Source organism: Dermacentor albipictus, chromosome 8, assembly GCF_038994185.2.
Source record: "Dermacentor albipictus isolate Rhodes 1998 colony chromosome 8, USDA_Dalb.pri_finalv2, whole genome shotgun sequence".
In the NCBI taxonomy this organism is placed as follows: Eukaryota; Metazoa; Arthropoda; class Arachnida; order Ixodida; family Ixodidae; genus Dermacentor; species Dermacentor albipictus.
Genome location: NC_091828.1, coordinates 71,433,156 through 71,455,302, shown reverse-complemented (window position 1 = coordinate 71,455,302; position 22,147 = coordinate 71,433,156). Strand labels below are relative to the sequence as shown.

The following is a 22,147-nucleotide window of genomic DNA, read 5'->3' as shown; positions in this document are numbered from 1 at the left end:
ATGCATAAACTTTCGAAGCGAGCCCCCGCCGGCCAGCTGTCTGAGATGGGCGATGACTATTGTTTTCTATGTTCACTGGTGCCTGGAACTCAACACGCTGGCGTTTGAACTCGGATGGTATTTCAAACCCAAAAGTGAAAGTTTGCCAGTGGAATATACAAATGTGCGAAACGACCGGCAAAGGAGCACGGCAGACGCGCTGTGCATGGCTACCACCCCGACTATCGCCACATTGCCGCTGCATAGGCTGCAGCCTTTGAACAACGAAATTTATTTGAGGACGCTCCTGTGAAATGTCCCACCGTAAAACATTTCCCGGCAGAAAAAGAAATAAAGATTGATTTAGTCTGTAGCACCTTTTACTGCGAGAATATGCGGTGGAGAATGTCCACCCCGGAAACATGCGCTCCAAATGTCCGATCGTTATGTTGACCAAAAACTTATAATAAATAAACAAGTCAGCATAGCGAGAAGCAAATGGGGTGAGATATATACGCATAAACAGAGGAAATGCAGGGATATCAACCGGAAATGATTTTAGTTTGCTGCGCTGCGGGAGAGAGGAGGAAATGAGATTTAAGAAGATATAAAGAAAGACTTCGTAATTATTTGAGTAAAAATCTACACACAAAATTCTGATGCGGCACACGTTGCTATCGCGCTCTGTCTTACAGGCCCTTAGACCACAGAAGCAAACAAAGCTCGGTATCTGCTTTAGCGTATACGCCAACCGGGACCACCGTCCTTGTATCTTCGCTCCGAATATGGACAGCTGTCTTGTGTATCTATGAGGTGCTACAAAGCACTTGTACTTCTGTACTAGTGCTTCTTACCCCTGGACACGGACAACGCCAAGGGTGACACGCGGGAAAAGTAATGTGATTGGGCGTTCTGAGGGGAAATACTAAATTTACGTTCATTCCACTCTAAAGGAATGTAGGGTATTCGAGAAAGTACTGTTTCACACGGGTGTGATGAGGTTAAGCTCAGCACGAATGATGAGTGCTTTAAGAAAAGCCCGCTGCAGAAAACCTGAACTTATCAGCGCTTTTCTGGCGTCACAGAAAATCATCAAATTAGTGCCCACTGGGGTGCTGATTATATAACATTCACCACAATAATGGCACGACAATAATGGCACGATGACTACAGAATGTCATCGATGGCATGACGTCGGCTATGTGAGGACGCCGATAGGACGGCCATGGGATGGGATGACAACGATCGTATGACGATGACCTGACGGGAAGGTAATGCCGATCGTGGAGTGATGCCGGCGATATGACCATGCAATGACGGCGACAGAATGCCGATGTCGCTCGTCGTCGTGGGCCGCCTCGATTTGTACTATTTTCGCTGTGTGTTCACACTAGGTCAACCACCAGCCAATCGTGCAAGACAACAGCCAGCTGCGGTGAGAATAATATGGTGATGGCGATGGCGTGACGGTATTACTGCGCTAGAGTAAGGACTACTCGGTCAACGACGACATGAGAACGACAGTATGACTACAATGGGATGACGATCGAAGCTGGAATGATGGCGACAGTGTCAAGGCAAAGGTATGGCGGAAATGTGACGACGATGATGGAACAATGATGGAACGACAGCGCAGGAATAATCACAAGTAGGCATAGTCACGGCAGGACTGTCATCCTGTGCGTGACCTGGTCGGTAAGACAGCTGCAGCAGAAAAGTCGAAGGAAGAGGAAAGAAAAGCTCCAATTAAGAAAGAAGGCGCAGCCTTCTACTTAGAACAAACCAAATGTATGTTTTAGCAGCAACCTGAAGAACCGGCCAGTATTCATTGTGTTCTCCTTAATAAATTACTTTTTGATCATAAATTGATAACCTAACTTTTGAATTGGTACATATATGGCGAATATTTTAACACTAGATTTGAGGACACAACAAATATCGCAAGGACAGCTAAGCCCTTCTTATGAGTTGGGACTGCCAAAGCATTAATCTCCAATTGAACACCGCTGAGCGGTCCTTAAATTTTTACGCTGTGGGTAATGTTTTCGAGTTTTGCTGCGGGGCATGTTATGAGGTTTTGCGATTAAATTGACGCGGATTAAGCAATGAACGAGGCTAGTTCGTGGACGTTAATGATTGTATTGCGCTTAGTGTAACACTGACGGGGAATAACTAATGGAGGAACACAAAGGAAGAAAACGTGGACGCACGTCCACAGTTTCTACGTTAGCATGTTGGCTGTAGACAGAAATCATTTGGACGATGTTGCTGAGAAATCAAGGTCGCCGCATGCCACCGGGGTCGTCCTGCGCAGCGACACACCGAGGGAGCAGCTGCGGACACCAAGGCCGGCAGGCGCGCGCTGCAGTTAAGCCCATTGGGAGAGAAAGAAAGAAATAGGGCGAGAGAGAGAAAGAGAGAGAGATAGATACATACGGACCGTGCGCCGGTTCCCGAGGGCCAGGCGACGGCATCTGCAGGCGCACGCTACTGCCTCGCCGACAACCCACCTCGCCCCACGGCGTCGCATGGCCGTATCTGCTTTGCCCAGGGGCGCTGGCGACGTGGCGTCGCGACGGTGTCTTCTCAGCTCACGCGACTCCGGGAGTGCTAGCGTGGTAGCAGGTCTTCGGATTCGCCCGCTCTGCTTCGTCCAGGGGCACTCGTGACCTGGCATCGCAGCCACTGGAAATATTAGGCGTCGTTCTGCTGCAACGGACGCCGCATTTTTCGCTCAGCAGGTCATTTGACGCTTTCGCACCAAAACAACAGCTTCAGTTCTTAAAGCAACCAACCTGTTATGTGACTTTGTTTTAGTTTAAAAAGAAGTTATAGAATCGGAAGCTGTAATACAGATGTGGCGATCTCTGGCTTGCGTGGTACAGCAGCGTCCCCTCAAGGCCGGCGCAAACAAACTAAACGTGCCACATGCCTAACTCGTTTTGACAGGACGTCAATGTCGGCACGACGGGGCGACATCCCTGCTAGTGGTGAGCCTCGCGTCTGGACTGAGCACGCTGCATTTGTGCCAGCGATGAACAGCCTGCCTACCAAGACCAAGTCATGAGAGACCTCAGTGAAGAGTGACAACAGGCTACTTGAGGCGAAGGGATGGATGGCCGCCAGTATGGCAGCGTCCTCGAAGAAAGGCGACGTGTCCAGGTTGAGGGCGAGTCTGGCAACTACAGGAGAACTAATAATTCATTCGCTGCGTGTTTCCCAGCAGCACTACAGTGCAGTGCAAGCCAGAAGACAGGACACTTTTTTTTGCAGTAAGCCAAAAGACGTAAGAACGACAGCGAGCACCCGAACCGTAATAAGGACACGTGTCCTTGGCGCAAATTCGAAGAGCAGCACAACGCCAAATTTATCCGTACCAAACATATGCTAAACATTCATTGGTGTTACAGTTAGGACCACGCAGAACTTCTTGAAAGACGCTTTTGGCGAGATTTTTACTGGACTGCAATGCATTTCGGAAGTATTTCTAAAGAAGGGCACCTACACTGTAGACAATAGTGCTAGCCTTTGGACACTTGTTCAGCCGACGTGACTTCGCATACTGCTAGGTTACAATTGTGCAATGCTAACATGTGCTATAATGTAAATACTTGAAAAGGTAATTGGAGCACCTTTTCAGTCCCGTCCAGAGCGATATACTGTACACCCCATCACATCACAAGAAATCTACCAAAATAAGAATGAGGTTTTGAGTGCTCGCTGACTTCAGTTCTTCAAATAGAAGAATAATGAAGACATTATTAAGGAAAGTATTAATTGCATTGATGGTAACCTTGCAAATTCTCTGATGTTTGTCGCATCCGCGAAACTTAGTGAGGATACGGCACAAATCCTCCATCAATAATCATTTCACACAGTCGGGGAAGAAGTAAGAGTGATATCATGGACTTGGATGCCTCCCCCCCCCCTTCCCCGGGAGCTGTCTTGCGAAAAGACTTACGTGATACGCTTACAGTTTGCATTTAGAGGCTTGCTCGTTGCAGGCCTGGCAGATGCTGTTCTCGTAGCTGCAGCCACAAAGAAGCATCTCTCACTCTTAGTGTTTGCCCTATTGTTGTGCGTTTGTTGAGGCTACTTCCGCGTGTTCCTGCAAAGGTCTTGACTGAGACATTTCCACAAAGCGTAAGCACATACGTGACACAAATTGTTGGTCGATGACCTATACAAGAAGATGCACGATTGCATATAACTTTTTGCTTTCGAATTCTGTTAAGAGCACTTTAATATGGCAGACTCTACACCTTTTCATGCTCGTTTAAGTGGCTTGTACGCGTATGTGGATCGCTACTGCAATGTGAGCGATTTGTGCACGCCTTGTTGTCAAGAGTAACGTTCAGACTAAAATGCAGTGCATGAACTCCCATCAACTAATGCAGCAGCGCGGCAACTTTGTCCATGTGCCTATTAAATGGTTATTGCCTGTAAAGAAAAGCAAAGTTAGATGCAGTTGGCTATAAGCGGCCAACACACACCGGATAAGTCAAGAAGAATAACCTGACTGAACCTAACTTGCTCCACACGATGCTGGTCCGGCAGCTGTTGAAGTATTGTTTTGAGCAAGCCGGCGACTGTAAACGAATAGTCACCTTTTGTATTAGACGCAGTGTTTTGAAGCCTGTATGCGTTCCCTGCGAAGTTGGCGAAAGTGGCCAATTCAGAGCAGAGACCATATTCCCGGAACATCCCTTTTGGGGATAGCTTCGCTTCTTTGAGATTTTGCAATAAATGGCAACCATGTGCACGCGATTTTTGAGCGACAGCGACAAGTGATGGAAACACGCGACAGATTTTGCCCTCGCAAAGGGCAATCCATCGATGTTGCTTGTTGCGGCGCAGATTTTTGGCCAGCTAGAAAAATTCGCTTGCAGCCCGAATTACCACGCGGCGACTTTCGCCGGGCACCGCATGATCGCGCTACAACATGGAAGCAACCAGTCTACACCCTTCAATATGAATTTACTTTTGTGACTTGCTCTCTGCCATGACAGCAAAAAATAAATAGTAATAACAGCCATCTCTTCCTCTTATCTCACGCCGAGGACAAAGTATCGGCGCGTCTTGCCGTTATTTTATTGCGATAACAATTATACTGTTTAGCAACTATACTTGATGTTAAAAAAGGCGAAGCTGCAATTCAACTCGTCAAAATGTCGTTTTGGCCGCTGCCGAATTAATATCCTGGGTCATCTCGTCGACGCTGCCGGAGTGCAGCCTTATCTGGACAAAACTCGCGCTGTCCGAGACTTTCAGTTTCCGAAGACAGCCGCAGACGTTCGAAGTTTTGCAGGGCTATGCGCGGAATGTGGTCGTTTTGTTCAAGATTGTGCGGCAATTGCTGGGCCCTTCATTATTGTTTTGAAGAAAGGCGTACAATTCTCGAGGGGTGCTTCAGAAGCCGCGCCTTTTATGTCTTGTCACTCTTCTCACCTCATCAACCATCCTCGCCCACTTCGACCTTGATACCTTTAAAGAATGGCGTGGTCATGGCCATGGTAATGACGTTGGTGCTGTGTTAACCCACCGTCAGCGGGGCCAGGATCGCGTTATTGCTTATGCAACCCGATTCCTATCACCATCGGAGCGCAACTATTCGATTAGGAAAGAGAATGCCTTGCTGTTGTCTTGGTGGTTGCGAAGTTCCGCCCCAACCTCTACGGTCGTCATTTCTCAGTTGTCACTGACCATCATGTGTTCTGTTGGCTCTCATCGCTAAAGGATTCTACTGGCCGCCTTGGTCGGTGGGTTTTGGGGCTCCAAGAGTTTCCCTATTCAGTGGTTTACAAATCTCGCTGAATGAACCAATATGCTCAGAGCTTTTCGCATTACCTTGCTGACGACTCTGACTACTGAAATACTGACAGTGCTGGTTGCGTTTTCAAAATATCCCAGCTCATTTACATCGGTGACGAGCAACGTTATGACGCCTACATCAAAGTATTCCTAGACCGATTCGAGCATTAACTGGCTGATGCAACAATATAAACACACACCATAATCGTAACAGCAATAAAAGTATTAGGAACATCTTGTAGTTTTGCGTTTGGTGACTCAAGTTGTGTGATGAATACATGTCGACTAAAGCGCATACTCATCCTCTGCAAGCTGATTTTTCGTAGGAAGCATCGTGTTTTTTTTAATAATTACGGTTTACTATAATATTACTCTATTAATTACTATATCAGGCTTCCCGGCCATGGCGGCCGCATTTCGATGGGGGCGAAATGCGAAAACACCCGTGTGCTTATATTTAGGTGCACGTTAAAGAACCCCAGGTGGTCGAAATTTCCGGAGTCCTCCACTACGGCGTGCCTCATAATCAGAAAGTGGTTTTGGCACGTAAAGCCCCATAATCTACCTATATCAGGCTAGTACTAGAATGTCAATCAATCAATCAATCAATCAATAAATCAATCAATCAATCAATCAATCAATCAATCAATCAATCAATCAATCAATCAATCAATCAATCAATCAATCAATCAATCAATCAATCAATCAATCAATCAATCAATCAAATGTTTTATTTCCAACAAACTTGCTGGGGGTCCTCTAGGCGAAAAGCTGCGACATACAGCTTGAATGTGCCTGAAGGCCCTCACATGACAGCAGTACAAATACTGGTATGTCACGGTAGAGTATCCATAGTGCGTTCCAGATTTAGTTCAACTTCTCAATAGCTAAAGCTCTCTTCTCGATAATAGCGACGCCTTATACGCTGTAGAGCTATAATATGTCACTTTAGCTTTACTTAAGTGTCAGCCTTTAGTCTCTATATAAGAAGCTGGAGGAGAAATGTGACAATTGCGCTGATTTCCTCGAGGAATGAGCGGAATATTGTGGCAGACAAGTTGCTAGTTAAATTTCTCTCTAGGTGAGGATCAATGCCTAACATCAGCATCACCTCGTAGTAAGGTGTGCTAAAACTTTCGGCATGCTTCCCATTCATGTCCCCCAATTACATGCCCTCTTTGGAGCTGAGAACTGTTGAAGTACTTGAATATCTTGATTTTTGGCGATATTTAGAGCTTTTAAGTATTATTTTTTGCTTGACTATATGAAAATCATATGCCCCTGAAATAATAAAATTGCGTGATATTCAATGGAATACAATCTTTTTCACTACGGAAATTCATTCCTTTTTCACATATCCGGTGATTTAGGTTCTAACGCATTTTCTTATAAAGTAGTGCGAGAAGGCCTACTGCATCGACTAGGGCATCCTATTATATAGCGCTTAATTTTTGTGCACTAACTTTAAAATTAACTACACTGAATAAGTAGTCTCAAGTAAATAAAAATGATTTTGCATAGTAACAATCATCTGCGTCTTGTACTGGAAGTTAATAAAGTGAGAAAAAAAACATATTATCCCTAAGCCCAGAAGAGGCCAGCAGATAGCGTGCAATGAAATTATTTTTTTCGCCTGTTATCGAATTTTATTTTATAATGTTCTGCGTAGAAGAGAAAGACATTGCCCAAAAAGGCGTTCATTTGTTCTATTGTGAAGGAGGATCTTTTCACTGGCATTAGGATGAAGCATGATGCTAACGACATTTTCAGACTTTCCTGTCCAACTGCTCATCTCAACGCCCTACGGAGTCTTTATCTTTCATTGTAGCAATGGCTAACGCAGCAGCAAAACATTGTGTGACGTAGAAACAGCTGTTAAAGCAACGTGGGTATAAATTTACGCCGCGCTTTATCAAACTGTCGTCGAAGCTATTGGATGCAAACAGCCTGCAATTGAAATGAAGAGCATACTTTGGTCAACAGCGAGCTTCGGTTTGTTGTTTGCAGTCGGCCATGTAGGCTGCGCAGAGTCTGATGAGAAGAGCAATGACGCAGATAAGGTAAGTTGAGTAAACATCCAGGCTCAGCAGCTTGGATATCTGAACCGACTGAGACGCAATTAGCTTTTTTTTGTTAGTTTTAGAAATTTCTTTACCCAGATGTGGTCTCAGATACAACAAGAATGTGATAAATTGGTTGCTCCATCCCTTACCATACTCGGACAGGGTATCGTTTTTCAGCTCATGCTCAAGACTGGACAACCAGAACAGTCACCAATTCATTAGTCCTTGGCACGCCAGTAAGGTGCATGCTGCAGTAAAGTGCGTTAGCAGCGATAAATCACCGACTTGCAGTTCGACAGACATGTTCCCTTCTTTAAGGTGCCAGCTGTGTCATTACCTAAATACACCCCGATAAAAGAAGAATCGCGTCCCAGAAAAGGAGTTAAACCTCTCGTCGATATTGCCACGTTGTAGTGACGGCGAAGAGCACAGTAGCGAAAGCTTTTATCATGAAAATAACCTATTACTCAGCGAACTTGTGCCCACAAAACAACTAACACAACGCAAGCACAACGGTAGAGGCGAATACATGCGGCGATTGCCTAAATCTGATCGGCAGATCAGATTTAGGTATGTGATAGGTATTATCATAGGTATTATTATTAGATCGGCAGATCAGATGAGGTATGTGATAGGTATTATTTTATTTCCTGCCCTACCAAATTTGGGACGCCAACTTAGAATCGAGACCGGCCACTTCTCGGGTAAATACGGTAATTAGCTGCCTGCTTTAATTTAATCAGTGGTTTATCCACAAATAATACCAGGTACACGTCAACTTTGCCCTCCTCAGCTTGTTTAAAAAAAAGCCATCTGAGGCGCATATTCTTGCACCACCCAGTCGGCCAACATGCTCGGACCTAAAAATACTGCGTAGTGATTGCTTGAAACTTCGCACATACATACATACATACATACATACATACATACATACATACATACATACATACATACATACATACATACATACATACATACATACATACATACATACATACATACATACATGCATGCATGCATGCATGCATGCATGCATACATTATAGGAAGTTTCTGTGTAGCTTTATAAGACTAGAACCGCTAATTTGAGAGCGTTACTTGAATTCCGTCGCTTCTTCCAAGCCGTTGGTTCCAGCAAAACAGCTGTTGCGTGAGGTGATCAGGTGAATAGGTCAAGGAAAAATGAAAACGAAAAGCCGTACGAATACTCGAAAAGGTTCTTTGCCGACAAAGTATTGCTAAGTCATGAAAAAATGAGCGCCAGTGGACCAGTCTTTGTATCAGAAAACGTTTTCGCAGAAATTTAACTAGTGATTCCGCATCGTTGTGCAAGCTTGACGTTAAGCCAGGCTGCTTCCTCAGCGACCCTATTGCCAGAAATTTCTAGTAGTCTTGTTTGGCGGAACACTTATGTTTCATAGTAGCAAGCGTTCGGGCAGATAAAAAGGCCTATAGTTATACTATCACCTCAATCATTTGCTTTTTTTCAGCTGATGCAGGAAATAAGCAGCAAATATGGCTTAGTTAACCAAACCGGTGAACCTTTTCTTCAATTGAGTTTTAAATGCATCACGATGGAAATGACGGGAGGAAGCGCACCATACACGGTATTTGTTGACTGCAGTGAGAAAACAAATGGGTAAGAACGAATGGCGGCGTAAGACGCTCAGCTTGACAATGTTTACCGTCTGATAAATGCCTGTAGTTACCCTGAATGAACGCTTCTAAACTGGGGCCAAGGTGTGCGATAAAAAATATCGCTTCCAAAGGGTTTTCGTGATGAAATATGAGCTCATCTAAAACAACTGGCAACATATAGACAGAAATATGAGGAACATTTCATTGAACACTTTACTTCATTACATTGGTTCCGAGCACATCTTGGTGAAAAAAGAAGAAACAAAACGTCACACGCCTGCGTGGCACACGCAGCACAGTAATGGCGTAAGATTAAGGAGCGGCTACATAGGAGACTGCCGTAAATTGCTCCCGAGGCGACGAAGCTCCCGGGCTTCAGTTTCAGCTGCACGAACATGAGGGCCTTCGCGAAGAGGCTGTCGTGCCTGATGTTCGGCAGCATGCACTTGAGGGTCTTCGCGGCGAAGCTACCGTGTCGCACTATTGGCAGCACGCACTTGATGGTCTCGGTGGCGAAGCTGTCGGGCCGCATTTTCGACAGCACGCACTAAATAGTCTTCGCTGCGTAGTCTGTTTGCATAGTTTTAACAAGAACGAACTGAAAGGTTCCCCCGGCGTCGACAGCGAGCTGCAGTTTGTGCTGCTCTCTGCAGAGATGTTTGCTGAGCCCGAAGTTGCCTGGCTGCAGCCGCGCGCGTCGCCCTACGATTCGCTTCTTCAGCAGCGGTTCGTACCTTGCCAGGAGGCGCTATACCATGTACCGAGGAGTAAACCCAAGTATTGAGACTACGCGGCGCGCATGTCACATCGCTCGACAAGTGGCACGATATGAACCATGCAACCGCTATATGTCGTGACATTTGTCATGACATGTCGTGACATTTGCCTCTTCCAAGTTTCTGCGACCTGCATAACATGTCCAGACACTTACGTCAGTACAGAGGAACTGTCGTGGCGCAGTCGTTGAAACGTCGGTCGCACTACCTCGGAATATGAACTCTATCTGGAACATGTATATCTTCTCTGTAATACGGCGCTCTTACATGAGGTGTTACATGAATAACGAACGCAGCCGCTCAAGCAAACAAATTATCTGGATACAATATTTGTCGTCAATAAAATGGTTTAGAAAGAAGGAGCAGCAGTTTCAGAGTAATGATCAATGGATCTGGCGTGGAAATTCACAAACAAATTATTTCATACAATGCAAATGGCTACAAAACGCTTGCTTGCAAGTTGTATGCTTACGCATTGCACTCGCAGGAAATATATTTCAGTCACGGACGTCTGTAGGGTTAAGGATATAATTTAATATTCAGTGTGATTAATAAAGTATCCGGAATTATTTAGGCATGTCAAATGTTGCACGCTGGGCGAAACATTGGCAGCACTATTTTTTTCGTCTTGATTGTGACCAAATAAGCAACGACATGGCTTATTCTTCACTTGGCTTTCTTACAGTTTTTTCTAGTTTATCCCTACATTGGAATAGTCGTGGGCTGTACATGTTTGTATAATAATCAAATAAATCAGAATGCTCTATAGGTTATTTGCATTGTGGAAAGCACACAACCGCTGAACGCTGTATGAAGTGTCTGATGTTTGTACGATATGCGAGCAGTGTTATATTGTCATCATCGGTGGAGTAACTTGCGCGTGCATGTATTGCGTTCTAAGAAAGTCAACATTTAATTGCAAAAGCTTCTTGGATTTACAACTTCAACGTTTTTTTTGCACCTTTCCGCAGGCCACCTTCATCTCTAACCGCCTATGCCAACAATTGGTAAGCTGATCACTCATGAAAAATAAGTGTTGCTAACCTGTGCATGGCTAAACCTGAAAACTCTCTGACAGTCTCATGTTTCTTAACCATTTTAAAGACATTTGTGCACCATTTTCTGCAATTAGGGAGACAATAATTTATTCGGCGACGACATCTGCAACCGAGGGGTCTTCAGTCAATAACACTATTTGCTTTAAACCTGATCGCAGTGAAACTACAGGTAAGTTAGAGACGTCATTTTATCGCGCCTTCATAATAACGGTCTTGCAACTTGCAACATTACAATATTGTTTACATTTCATGTTCTTGAGTTTAAAAGTGTCCGGGGGTGCTTCCATTTGAATCAGAACAAATTTATGTATGCACAGCTGTGAAGTGAGGTTAGTAAAAATACAGTACAGTTCCTTCGCCGAAATGCAGGCATTTCCCAAAGCTTTCAGGGAATTACATTTTAAGACATACGTAACGTCTATCACTGACAATGCGTGCGTTGTCTAGGGTGCCCTAAACAAGCGACAAATGGATAAATTTAGCAGCATGGTTCGTTTATGGAAACTACAGAACAAACAGAAACTGCAACACAAATGGCGCTCTGAGATGGGACACATAGGTCATCGACACTGTGGACTTCATGGAAAATATTTTAGCGATATTCATTATTCGATTGCCGACATCTAGAGCCATAAGTACTCGAGGGAACTGTACTGTTAATTTTAGAGCGTGTATTATCACTATAGAGCACGCGAATACTCTTGCAAAACAGAATAATGTTGTGTGCCCTTTTCAGAAAAATTGGTGAATGGTATATGTTGTATGTTTATATTGTACTGACTTCTTCGAATGTTTTTAGTTAAGTGGCTTGCGTATGTATTAACCTCGTGCTTTTTACTTGCTGTTTCATTAAGGTTTAGTAGATTAGAGGGAAACTATTTATTTGTTGCATATATGTGTAAGCTTTTGAGGCAGTTTAGCCTGCAGACCTCGTTTGTGCAATTTTGTAGCGCTAATTCCTGTACCACAGTAGATGTATGTCTCGACCAGGCTCATCACGCCTTCCTTAATTTTCTGAAAGATACTTCGCGTTCAGTTGTAGCGTATTTCTTCTTTATTTCAGAATGACAAGACACCAGACTTTAGTCGTATTTTGACCATTCGTTTAACAGCGCAACTTATCGTAATGTTTTGTTGTTACTGCTGAACTCTATCGTTGGCCATAGTGTCAAGTTAGTTTTTGACGTCTGCCATCATGCCTTTTCTTTTCTTCTCTTAGTCATATCTTCCATTTGTGCGTTTCTATCACTTCCTTCCTGCAAAATGGGAGAACTGTTTTCATTATATTGGCGTGCGACACCTTTTCATGAAAGTTGTGGGGACATCGTAAAGTGGAAGAGGCCGAATACCAGTGCACATGCACCCAGGAGCAGCTAGCTAGGGTTCACGTCCGGGAATTTTGCCCAATTACACCCTACGTAGCGCTCTGGCAACGTTGCGTGCACCCACGTTTCGCAGCCCTAGCCTCAAACATATGCCTAGACTTCACCTCGGAGTGCGTGGTTGAAGAAGACAACCGAGACGGTAACCACTCCTTCGAACAACAGCAGGAGCGTGTTCAGGGCCAGGGACAGACGTAGAAGTTGGGCTACTTCGAAGCAAAAGTTACTTTCATTGGCGCTAAAACGCTGCAGCGGAGACTTGCCGACGTGAACGCTGAGTACATTGTCACGATGAACATGACCATGAGAAATGATGAACTTAACCATAAGGATTGGACAGAACTACGGAGTTCATTGTAGGGAAGGCGTGAAGCTATAGTTATTGAATCGCTGTACAAACGGAGCAAACGACCTGGCAGTTCACTGCTGTCGAGTTGCCCGAACGTTGTCTCACGCCCCACCTGTCTCAAGTACGGGGTGTGTGCGGTTTTGCAACTTCGTTACCGTCTACCTGGAGGTGAAGGCTCACCGTGTATCCTTCATTGCGGCTTACTGTGTCATTCGTTATAATGCACAAAAAAACGTTGCCAAGGCGAGGTTCACAATGAAGTCAGCACGCAAGCTCAGTTCTTGGAAAGTGATGAGACGCCATCGCGCATCCGGAACGAAGAACCATGAATGCTGCGCTTTTGATGGACGAGCAGGCTTGAGCACGTGGCACAGCAATCGACGGGTGCACTGAGGTGTACAGGGAGCTGGGAACGTTTAGAGCCAAGTTCCCGGCACCTGGAAGACCTGTGCTTTGCATGGCCGTGGGTCGTTGAACCCTCCTTCGTTTGAACACGTATACCGGGAACACATGTACCAGTCGCTGAAGTGTAGTATGGTATGGTGTTCCGTGGGATGTCAGCGACCTTACCTCAAGCAGTGTGGAAAGTGCTGTCACTCAATACGTGAGCGAACCCCATTTATAGAAGTGTAATCGATATCACAAGGAATAAGGGGCAGAAGAACGGTGGTGCAAGTGTAAGGTGGAACACGTAACCGGGGGCAAGAAATGGAGTTTTCTCGACAGGTGTATGCTCACGTTGTATCCCTTCCAGTGGGAGGTGACAGCCTGATCTTTGGTTATTATTGCTCTGTTTTTATGTATATAATACAGATAATAATATAAAAATACTAATAACATTATAATAATAAAAGTAATTAATCAATCAATCATCAAAGTAGTGTTTTCTGCCACTCTACATTCAATATATCTTTTTACTTGACGCTTTCCATCTTCCCGACTCCACTGCCTTTGGTACTATGGGTGCAGCATAAGTAAATAAATAGTATGATACTATACAGTAAGAAGAATAAAGTGGAATAATAATAATAATAATAAAGTGGAACAGCAAGGCTGCAAGGAGCTAGCATTTACTCTTTGTACAGCGATGCCAGAACTTTCTCGAGGACCATATAAAACGGTGCGATGGCAATATTTTCCCCAACACTTTTGGTAATGCCCAAGCACCTTTTCAAGGATTTTCTACAGTATTCATTCTTATTCGTCTGTTTTTGTAAGCGTCAATCAACTCGCTCTTCTTCTCGCTCTTCGTTTCTAATTTCAGCATGGCCTGGCGAAAAAACATATGAATTACTACTGGCTGATTACGGGTTCTGTTTTGTACTTGGAAGTGTGGGCGGATCTTCCAACGGAAAGCGTGAGTTTATTTGCCGCCTCATACGCGGTTAAGTTTTCAGGAAAATTTAGAGATGTTTGCTCAAGAAAAAAAAATATACTGCAGTGAATTAGCTAGTTCGCCAGTTAAGGTACGCGTCAATGCAAGATATGCATTGTGCATACACACTGGCTGAAAACGCCGCCGAAAATCTGTTTCTTTAGTCGCTTAGTTTTCTCTGCCTTTAATATGTAGCCAGCTCACAGCCGCTTTTGAGTTAAGGTTCATGCGTAGCTGTGACGTGGAGACACAGGAACAAGTCGACAACTTGAAATGGTGGGGAGCTGGCCTTTTCGAAAGCGTTCAGCGTAGCGTCAAAGAGCAGGCCTCCATACGAAGCGCTTCCCGCACAGCAGTGATATATTAGTGTAGCCTTTGCACCAAGAAAGACGTGAAAGAAAATGGCGGCAAGAACTGGAATTCTGAGCATGTGGTGCGTACAACTGCTATATAACGGTAACGATGATGTATGTGCCTCCTGAGTGAATAAATGGCAATGCATCATCTTAAACATCGCATAACATGGATGTCAAAAACATTGGCGACTCTTCTTTAGCGCGCAAAAAGTTTGCAGCCCGACATTTAAAGCATAGGCGGAAGAGCAATTTGAAAGAGCAGCAGCTAGGTCAGGACGTGTTATTACTGAATAATTTTTTTTGCTTACTTTAGCTTAATATGTGTCAGTAAACTACAGCTGTTTCATAGAATTTACTGTACATTTTAGAGTCACTTTGCAATATTTCGTTTAATAGTCTGTTCGAAGTTTCACGCGATCGAACATTGTGGAACAATAATTTTCGTTGCGCTTTGAAAAGACAAATAAAAGATAGGCACGTGCTGTGGTACTTGCATAATTCAAAGGTACGATTGCAGATTCCGTCCATGTTTGTGGTGATGGCATACTGATTACATGGAAATGCTCAAGTTTCCAGCTAAGGAAATGTTCCAGTGTCGCGTTCTGAGGTATAACACGACGGTGGCAGCTATTGCTTACAATTTATCGCACCTCGCCTTTGCTTTACTCTTTTCCCATTGGATTCAATGATGGGTTTTACCTAGAGACATATTTTAAAGGGAGCTCATGGGGCTTAGCGCCGCCGAGTGATAAGTAACGAATGTGCGATTTCTTGTTTGTGGTATCATGCAGCATTGGTAGTCTTCGCTCTTTGTCAGGAAGGAGTGTTGCATTGGTGTCCGCTGCTGTAGGCTAAATGATTTTTAAATTGCCACTAAAGCCTGTGTTCACCGAAGAAGGACTGGAAGAACGTCGTCGCTCATGCGACGAGAGAGCACGCGAACGTTACGTTGGGCAGAGGGGTGAATAAAAAGAATATTTACAGCAAATGAGTGTTGCGAATGCCGTCGACGAGCAAGCCCGGATATTCGCTTAGTTAGATTATTTATAAATGGATGAGATCATTTCTTCAATTATTTCTAAATTAATTGTTTTCTCCTCACGTGGAATACGTGCTTGTGCATCCAACGTTCAATTACTTGGCTTATAATGCTCTTCTACGGTCTTTGGCGGACTCCATAGCACAGTCAAGACAATTCGCGATAGCCCTTGTGGTGCCGCTGAGGGCAGAGCAATTGTTCACGACATCGCTTAAATGTCCATTATGTAGACACACACACACACACACACACACACACACACACACACACACACACACACACACACACACACACACACACACACACACACACACACACATATATATATATATATATATATATATATATATATATATATATGTATATATATATGTGTGTATATATATGACCGAAGTGCATGTACTCGTTGACAGAGTACCACAATGTTTTTCACTAGCACTAAGCTGCTGTACAGAAAACTTACGCAGCGAAACATACAATGCGTATTGCGTACTGACAATTTTATCACTTGCCTACCTAAATATGGCGTACAGATTAGCTCCTTCCTGCGAAAAACATTGATTATTGCTTTCAAGACGAAAAAAAAGTGTGATAGAGCCATTCTTCTTCTGATGATAACATATGTTGTTTTATGCCGCAAGGAGCATTGACCCTTAATGTAATTATAATAAAATCTTAAATCAAACGGTGCACTAATGTGTACTGCACAAAGAATGTTGTGCACGCTGAAGACAAAAAGGAAACAAGACACCTGCGATAGCCTTCCTGTGAAAGCACTCTGCAAGAACCACTGAAAAAGAAAATTAGCTCTCTAATAAATACGTATTCAACAACTACACTAAATTTATTATGTAGGACCGCGATGATTGAACAGGAAATATGACCAATTAAGTGTCGCGCGTGCCCCCACCGCACTTCTCGAGATTCTCCGGAAGTCGCCAGGTGGTGACGCTGTCTTTTGTGCATAGAGAAACGGTTCGCCTGCTCTCACTGCACTCTGAGATGACGGTGATAACCATAATTTCTTCTTGTTTGTACGAGATACTTTATGTTCTTATTAGTCTGTTTAGGCTTTGAGCCGGCCTTACACCCGCCAATAACTGTACCAGGCCGCATAGAAATTAGAAATTGCAAATAGGTGGGAGCGTAATGCCTTTCGCCGGTTATAAGCGGCGTGTCTTTCTTTTTTTTTCAAATGGTGAAATTTCCCACACGCGTCTGTACGCTACAGATATACTTAGTATGTATGTTTTTGAGAGCGCTATTGATGTTCATGACGAAGTTGCTTTAACCGAGAGTTCCAAGTAAACTGTTTTCTGGCGCGGCCAGTACTTTCTTTTGTTATTTTGAACTTGTCCAGGCGCAATCCGACGCTGCCTTTCTACACGCTCTCTACAAATTTGTCTTCTGCCCCTGCAGGTGCTTGCGAACTGACCATAACTACAAATCTACAGTTTTCATCGAAGGGTACTTGATACTGCAATTTAACAGTTACAGCAATAGTAAAATGTACATTTTTATCGCAGGTTGGCCATATAAACAACCGCGTTGAATATTGTGATCTTCAAGTAGGACTCTACCACATTTTGTGCAGAATCCCCGCTATTGCTTCTTGCAAGTGGCCTTCTCTGTGATTAAATGATAGCCAGCTGTGGATGGATGCCTGTCATAACAAGTTGCAAATGCTATAATGGGCACAAAAGAAGGCGAAAGCTACTTCTATTACAACAGAAACGCTGCATGCACACTTACGCTATAGCTATCTCTTTAAATCAACGAAAGCTATTCCACATCGCTTAACACTTTTATGGAGCATGACGATAAAATGTTAAGTTCTTTCTCAAGTGGTTGAAACTTAAAATATAAGTCTGATTACCCCGACTACGTGCTCTCACATAAGGTGCAGCACCGCAGTAGACCGGAATTACCGCTTCGGGCACGCCCAAAGTTTTGCTCCCCAATAATATGGACGTAGGAACAGCCGCCGCTTCAGCACGATTTCTAGTGCAACGCAGGCGTAGCAGAGAGGTCATGGGTTCGGATCTCACCTTTGGCAAGTTGTTCTGTCACCTACATTTTTTGCCTGTTAGCCTATCATTCTCCCCCTTCATTTCTGAACTGCAACTAATTCGCCCTATGCTTTCTTTGACTTCACATGCCTGTGGCTTAGGGAATTCGGTTCCCTCAGCTACCCTGCTTCTCGTTCAGTGTATATATATATATATATATATATATATATATATATATATATATATATATTCCCCGCTTCCCCCTTTCGAGATAGCACCGACCTGTTTTAAGCCTACCGCTGCAACCTAGAGCTAGTGCTGCTAGGCGTGTCCGCATCCAGAGATTCTTAGCACCCTCTGCGGCATCACAAGTCTGACTGCCGCTGTGGTCAGGTGCTCTGCAGCCACTGGGGCCTGAGGGCCATGGGTTAATTGTAGGGGTTGTGAGGAAGGTAATGGCCGAATACTGCACCAGGTTCGTCAAATTATGTTCTAATGATGAAGTGTCTATTGAAATTTAGTGGGCTTTCCTAATTTGGTTGCACCTGGACAAGAATAGCCCCACTGGCTCTCGTCATTTTTTGCTGGCGTCAGGCACCACTTGAAGCCTGGATATTTATTTATTTTTTATTTATTATCATACTCTCAAGGCCCATGGGCATTACAGAGAGGACTGGTGATTATTAGAAATAAATTCATTGACAATATTCTTGAAGTTAGTGGCGTGAGAAATGGTAGTGATGGAGGCAGGGAGGTGGTTGCAGTCATTCGTAGTTCGTGGTAAAAAGGAATCAAAATAAACGTTGGTGCGACAAGTGGGAACTTCAGCCTTAAAACGATGATCCGTGCGTGACGATATGAATGATGGCGGGGAGATTAGTTCATCCTTAAATGTTTCATTAGTGTAATAAACCGTGTGAAAAAGGCATAGGCGAAAGTATTTGCGATGTCGATATATATGATGGCGGGGAGGTTAGTTCATCATTAAATGTTTCGTTATTGTAATAAACCTTGTGAAAAAGGCATAGGCGAAAGTATTTGCGACGTAAGCCTAGGTTAGGCAAGCCAAAGGTTAGTTTCATGGATTCGATAGTATTAGCTTTAGAGTTGAAGGGTCGCAAATGGACCATGCACATTCAAGTTTAGGCCTCACTAAGGATTTGTACAGAAGTAACTTACAGCTGCAGTTGCCGACGAAAAATTACGCCGCAAAACGCCAAGAATGTGGTTAGCATCACTGAAAATGTAATTTATATTAATGTTCCAGGTAAGATGGTGTGTAGTGTTGATATCAAGATATTTTATATGATGAAACATTTTCTACAGGTATGTTGTTAAAATTGTACGTAGGAAGGGTGGTTTTTCTGACAGCACGGGACACACGCATCGCCTTACATTTATTAGAATTGATCGTCATCTGTGATCTAGAACACCATGATGTTACTAGGCCAATGTATGGTTGAAGAGTATCGCAGTTGCCAGGGTTAGAAATGGCACAATGGAGAACACAGTCATCGGCGAATACCTTGATTGATGATTCAATCAGTCCTTAATGATTTAATTAATGTGGTGTACTGGAAGAGGATTTGAACTTACGACCTTCAGATTGTAGGCCCGATGTTCTACCGCTCCTCCACGCCATCGTATGCAACGCATCCTAAACCAGCTTACGTCTGACAGGTTGTTCGGTATGCGTAGCCAAAGATGACTTGCACACCTAATCGAACGCAGCGTACCGCACAACACCACACATAAACAGAATCGCACTTTTTTTATATTTGCCGTGTCAAGCACTTTGTGCCATTTTAGTGGGATTTATACAGAGCTTGCGCAGGTGGTGAGCATATTCTTTTTTGTTTGCCATGTGCAGTACCCCATAAGTGAAAATAATGATAGGAACCTTAGTCATAGACGCCTTGGTACTCACAGAACATGTTCCTTCGCGAAATGTTCTGTGAGTTTTCATTAACGTATAGTTCATAAAGTTATCGTAGTGGATAATTGCGTCAGGTTTTAAATGTTTTATTTTGTTCACATGCAAAAGAGAAATGGTTTGACGTACATTCAAATGCGTTGACTAGTGTGTGGTGAATTGCTGATTCGTCCTTGGGGTTTTTTTAGATTGCTCACTGTGGAAAAAAATTGAACTGCCGGAATCCTGTCCTGTGGAAACCAAACAAGCCTCAACTTGCAATGATACATTTGAACAGTGCAAAATGACACCCACTCGTTTGGTTCATAGTGGCCGAACGATGAAGAAAAGATACGCAGACTTTAGTAGTCACCGACGACTACTGACTTGATGCCAAAATCTTCAACCAGTGTATTTTCGAAAAAATTTCCTTGCTGTATTAATAAAATAAAGAAAAATGTACTTGTCTGCTTCTCTCAGTCACTAAAACAAGAAGTAATTTTCCTTGGAAAATTGCCATGATGTGTGCAGACGTTGAAACTGTATTGTCACGTTGTCATGGTTGTGAAGAATAAGGTATTGCCAATGACATGACGTAACAACGTAACTCTCCCTTGGGCGCATAGAGTTTTGTACAATAATTACTGGAAAGAACTCTGGCGCTGCGATCGTTCTGCGACGATGGGGATGATGGGAAGTACATGGATTTGTAAGATCTTCGTGCTTGTGCATTCAGAGGCTCATGTGGCGTTGCTTATTGTACGATTCATTCTCCTAGATATCATTGATATCACATATCATTTCTGTGTGCAAAATACTCTGCGAACCCACAAGATTGCCACTACGTAATGGAAGCTGTTCAGCCTGTCGAGGTGGTCTAATCTGAACGCGCTGACTAGCCTGCAAGTAACTCCAAGTGGCATTCTCGGCCATTTATCGATGCATGCGTCCGTGGCGTAACGGTTTCAATATCGTACTACTGTATCAGAGGTCCTGTGTTTGAATCGTGCCATCGGACGGCTTTATTAAGGTGAATTTAATTATTTATTACACAGCATGTTGTTGAAAATGACGAGTTTACAAAATCCCGAAGCCGTTCGAAGCCAGAAGAACGGGCAAATCCATGTGCATCCCATAACTGCTATTCTGGTTGAGCCGCTCCGATAGCAGCTCCCGTAGACACTAGCGCCAGAGTACCCTCTAGCAATTTTTGTATGAAGGTCTATGATTGGGCGAACATTCAAACCAGTAACACTCAAAGCACAATGATAGCGGCGAACCTGATCATCGGACGTCGAAACTTTATCCGAGGTTCAATCGCGTCGGCTCGTCGGGACTCGTCATAGGTTACAGCCTAATCACTGGTTCACGCGTGCGTTCCAGAATACACACTATTCACGTCACGCATGCAATCTGAGGTTCCCTCGAGGCAACATTCGAGAGAGTTCCCATACATGCATGCACCCCTTGCGCCGAGCGATAATATTGCAAGAGATTCGCCGCTGTGAAACGATGAGCGAAAAACAAACAACATATAGAGGTATCGGTATTGTTCCTGAAAGCTACAGAGGGCCATTTTACCACAGATGCCACAATGATGTGTCACATGAATCGTAGTTAAATATTTCTCCGTTTAGTGAAGGAAAAAGTGCCGCTCTGATGTGCAGTGGAGCTAGGGGAATCACTTTGTTATGCAAGCTTAACACCACTCCCCCACATTGTTTACTCGCAAACATGAGTAGATTTGGTCAATATTCTATGTATTCCAGCCTGGGCAAAACGTTTGAGTTTGGTAGAAATGTAGAGGATTATATGTACACTTCGATTGAAAGACAACGTCTTTCTTAGCGAGTTACCGTGCTTTTCCGCATAAGCCATGGTTTCTAGCCGGTTTATTTTTGGCATGGGGGGGGGGGAGGAAGGACGAAGCACAGAAAATTGTTTATTATGCATGGCTTTTAACTCTACCACTAGTGTGCGAGTAGGATGTTCTAGCTGATAAAGTGAACATAACTGCAATATGTGTTACATGTACACAATTATTGATATATAATCATAGGGCTTCTTTTTTTCAAACTTACTTATTTTTGAAAGTTTGGTAAACAGAAATGTAGGCTTCCACTCAAAATATTGCTTTTAACAATCACTAGAATTGAACTAGCTCGCTCGAATTACAACAAAATTCATTAAAATCGCCTCATGAGTTCTTTTAGAAAAGCATTTCTGCGTTATAAATATTTTTGAATAAGTGGTCCTCAGCGTTGAGCCCGAGATATTTTCCTAGACACATGAAACGCTTATAATAGCGCCGTTCAGAGCTCAATACTAAATAGTTTGCAGGCCATAGGATGTGTGGTTTTTCGTGGCGCAAGGGCCAGGTTTGGCCAAAGAGCGTGCAGGC

At 43.7% G+C, this 22,147-nt stretch overlaps 2 protein-coding genes across 4 annotated transcripts in view; one reads left to right on the top strand and one right to left on the bottom strand.

Moving 5' to 3' along the window:
• The window catches only part of LOC135920725 (uncharacterized), a 295,472-nt gene that overhangs the window by 42,897 nt on the left and 230,428 nt on the right, over positions 1-22,147 (bottom strand). For all 3 annotated transcript variants that reach the window (XM_070523587.1, XM_070523589.1, XM_070523588.1), the window contains one exon: positions 2,490-2,664. In XM_070523587.1, the coding sequence (XP_070379688.1) occupies positions 2,490-2,656 (167 nt within the window). In that variant the 5' untranslated portion in view covers positions 2,657-2,664. The remainder of the gene's footprint in view (positions 1-2,489; positions 2,665-22,147) is intronic.
• Positions 7,726-20,208, top strand: LOC135920750 (uncharacterized). The gene is made up of 6 exons (XM_065454994.1): positions 7,726-7,850; positions 9,343-9,491; positions 11,238-11,273; positions 11,399-11,493; positions 14,320-14,412; positions 19,956-20,208. Exons 1-6 carry the CDS (start codon positions 7,749-7,751, stop codon positions 20,135-20,137), a joined length of 657 nt encoding a protein of 218 aa, XP_065311066.1. The 5' UTR covers positions 7,726-7,748; the 3' UTR covers positions 20,138-20,208.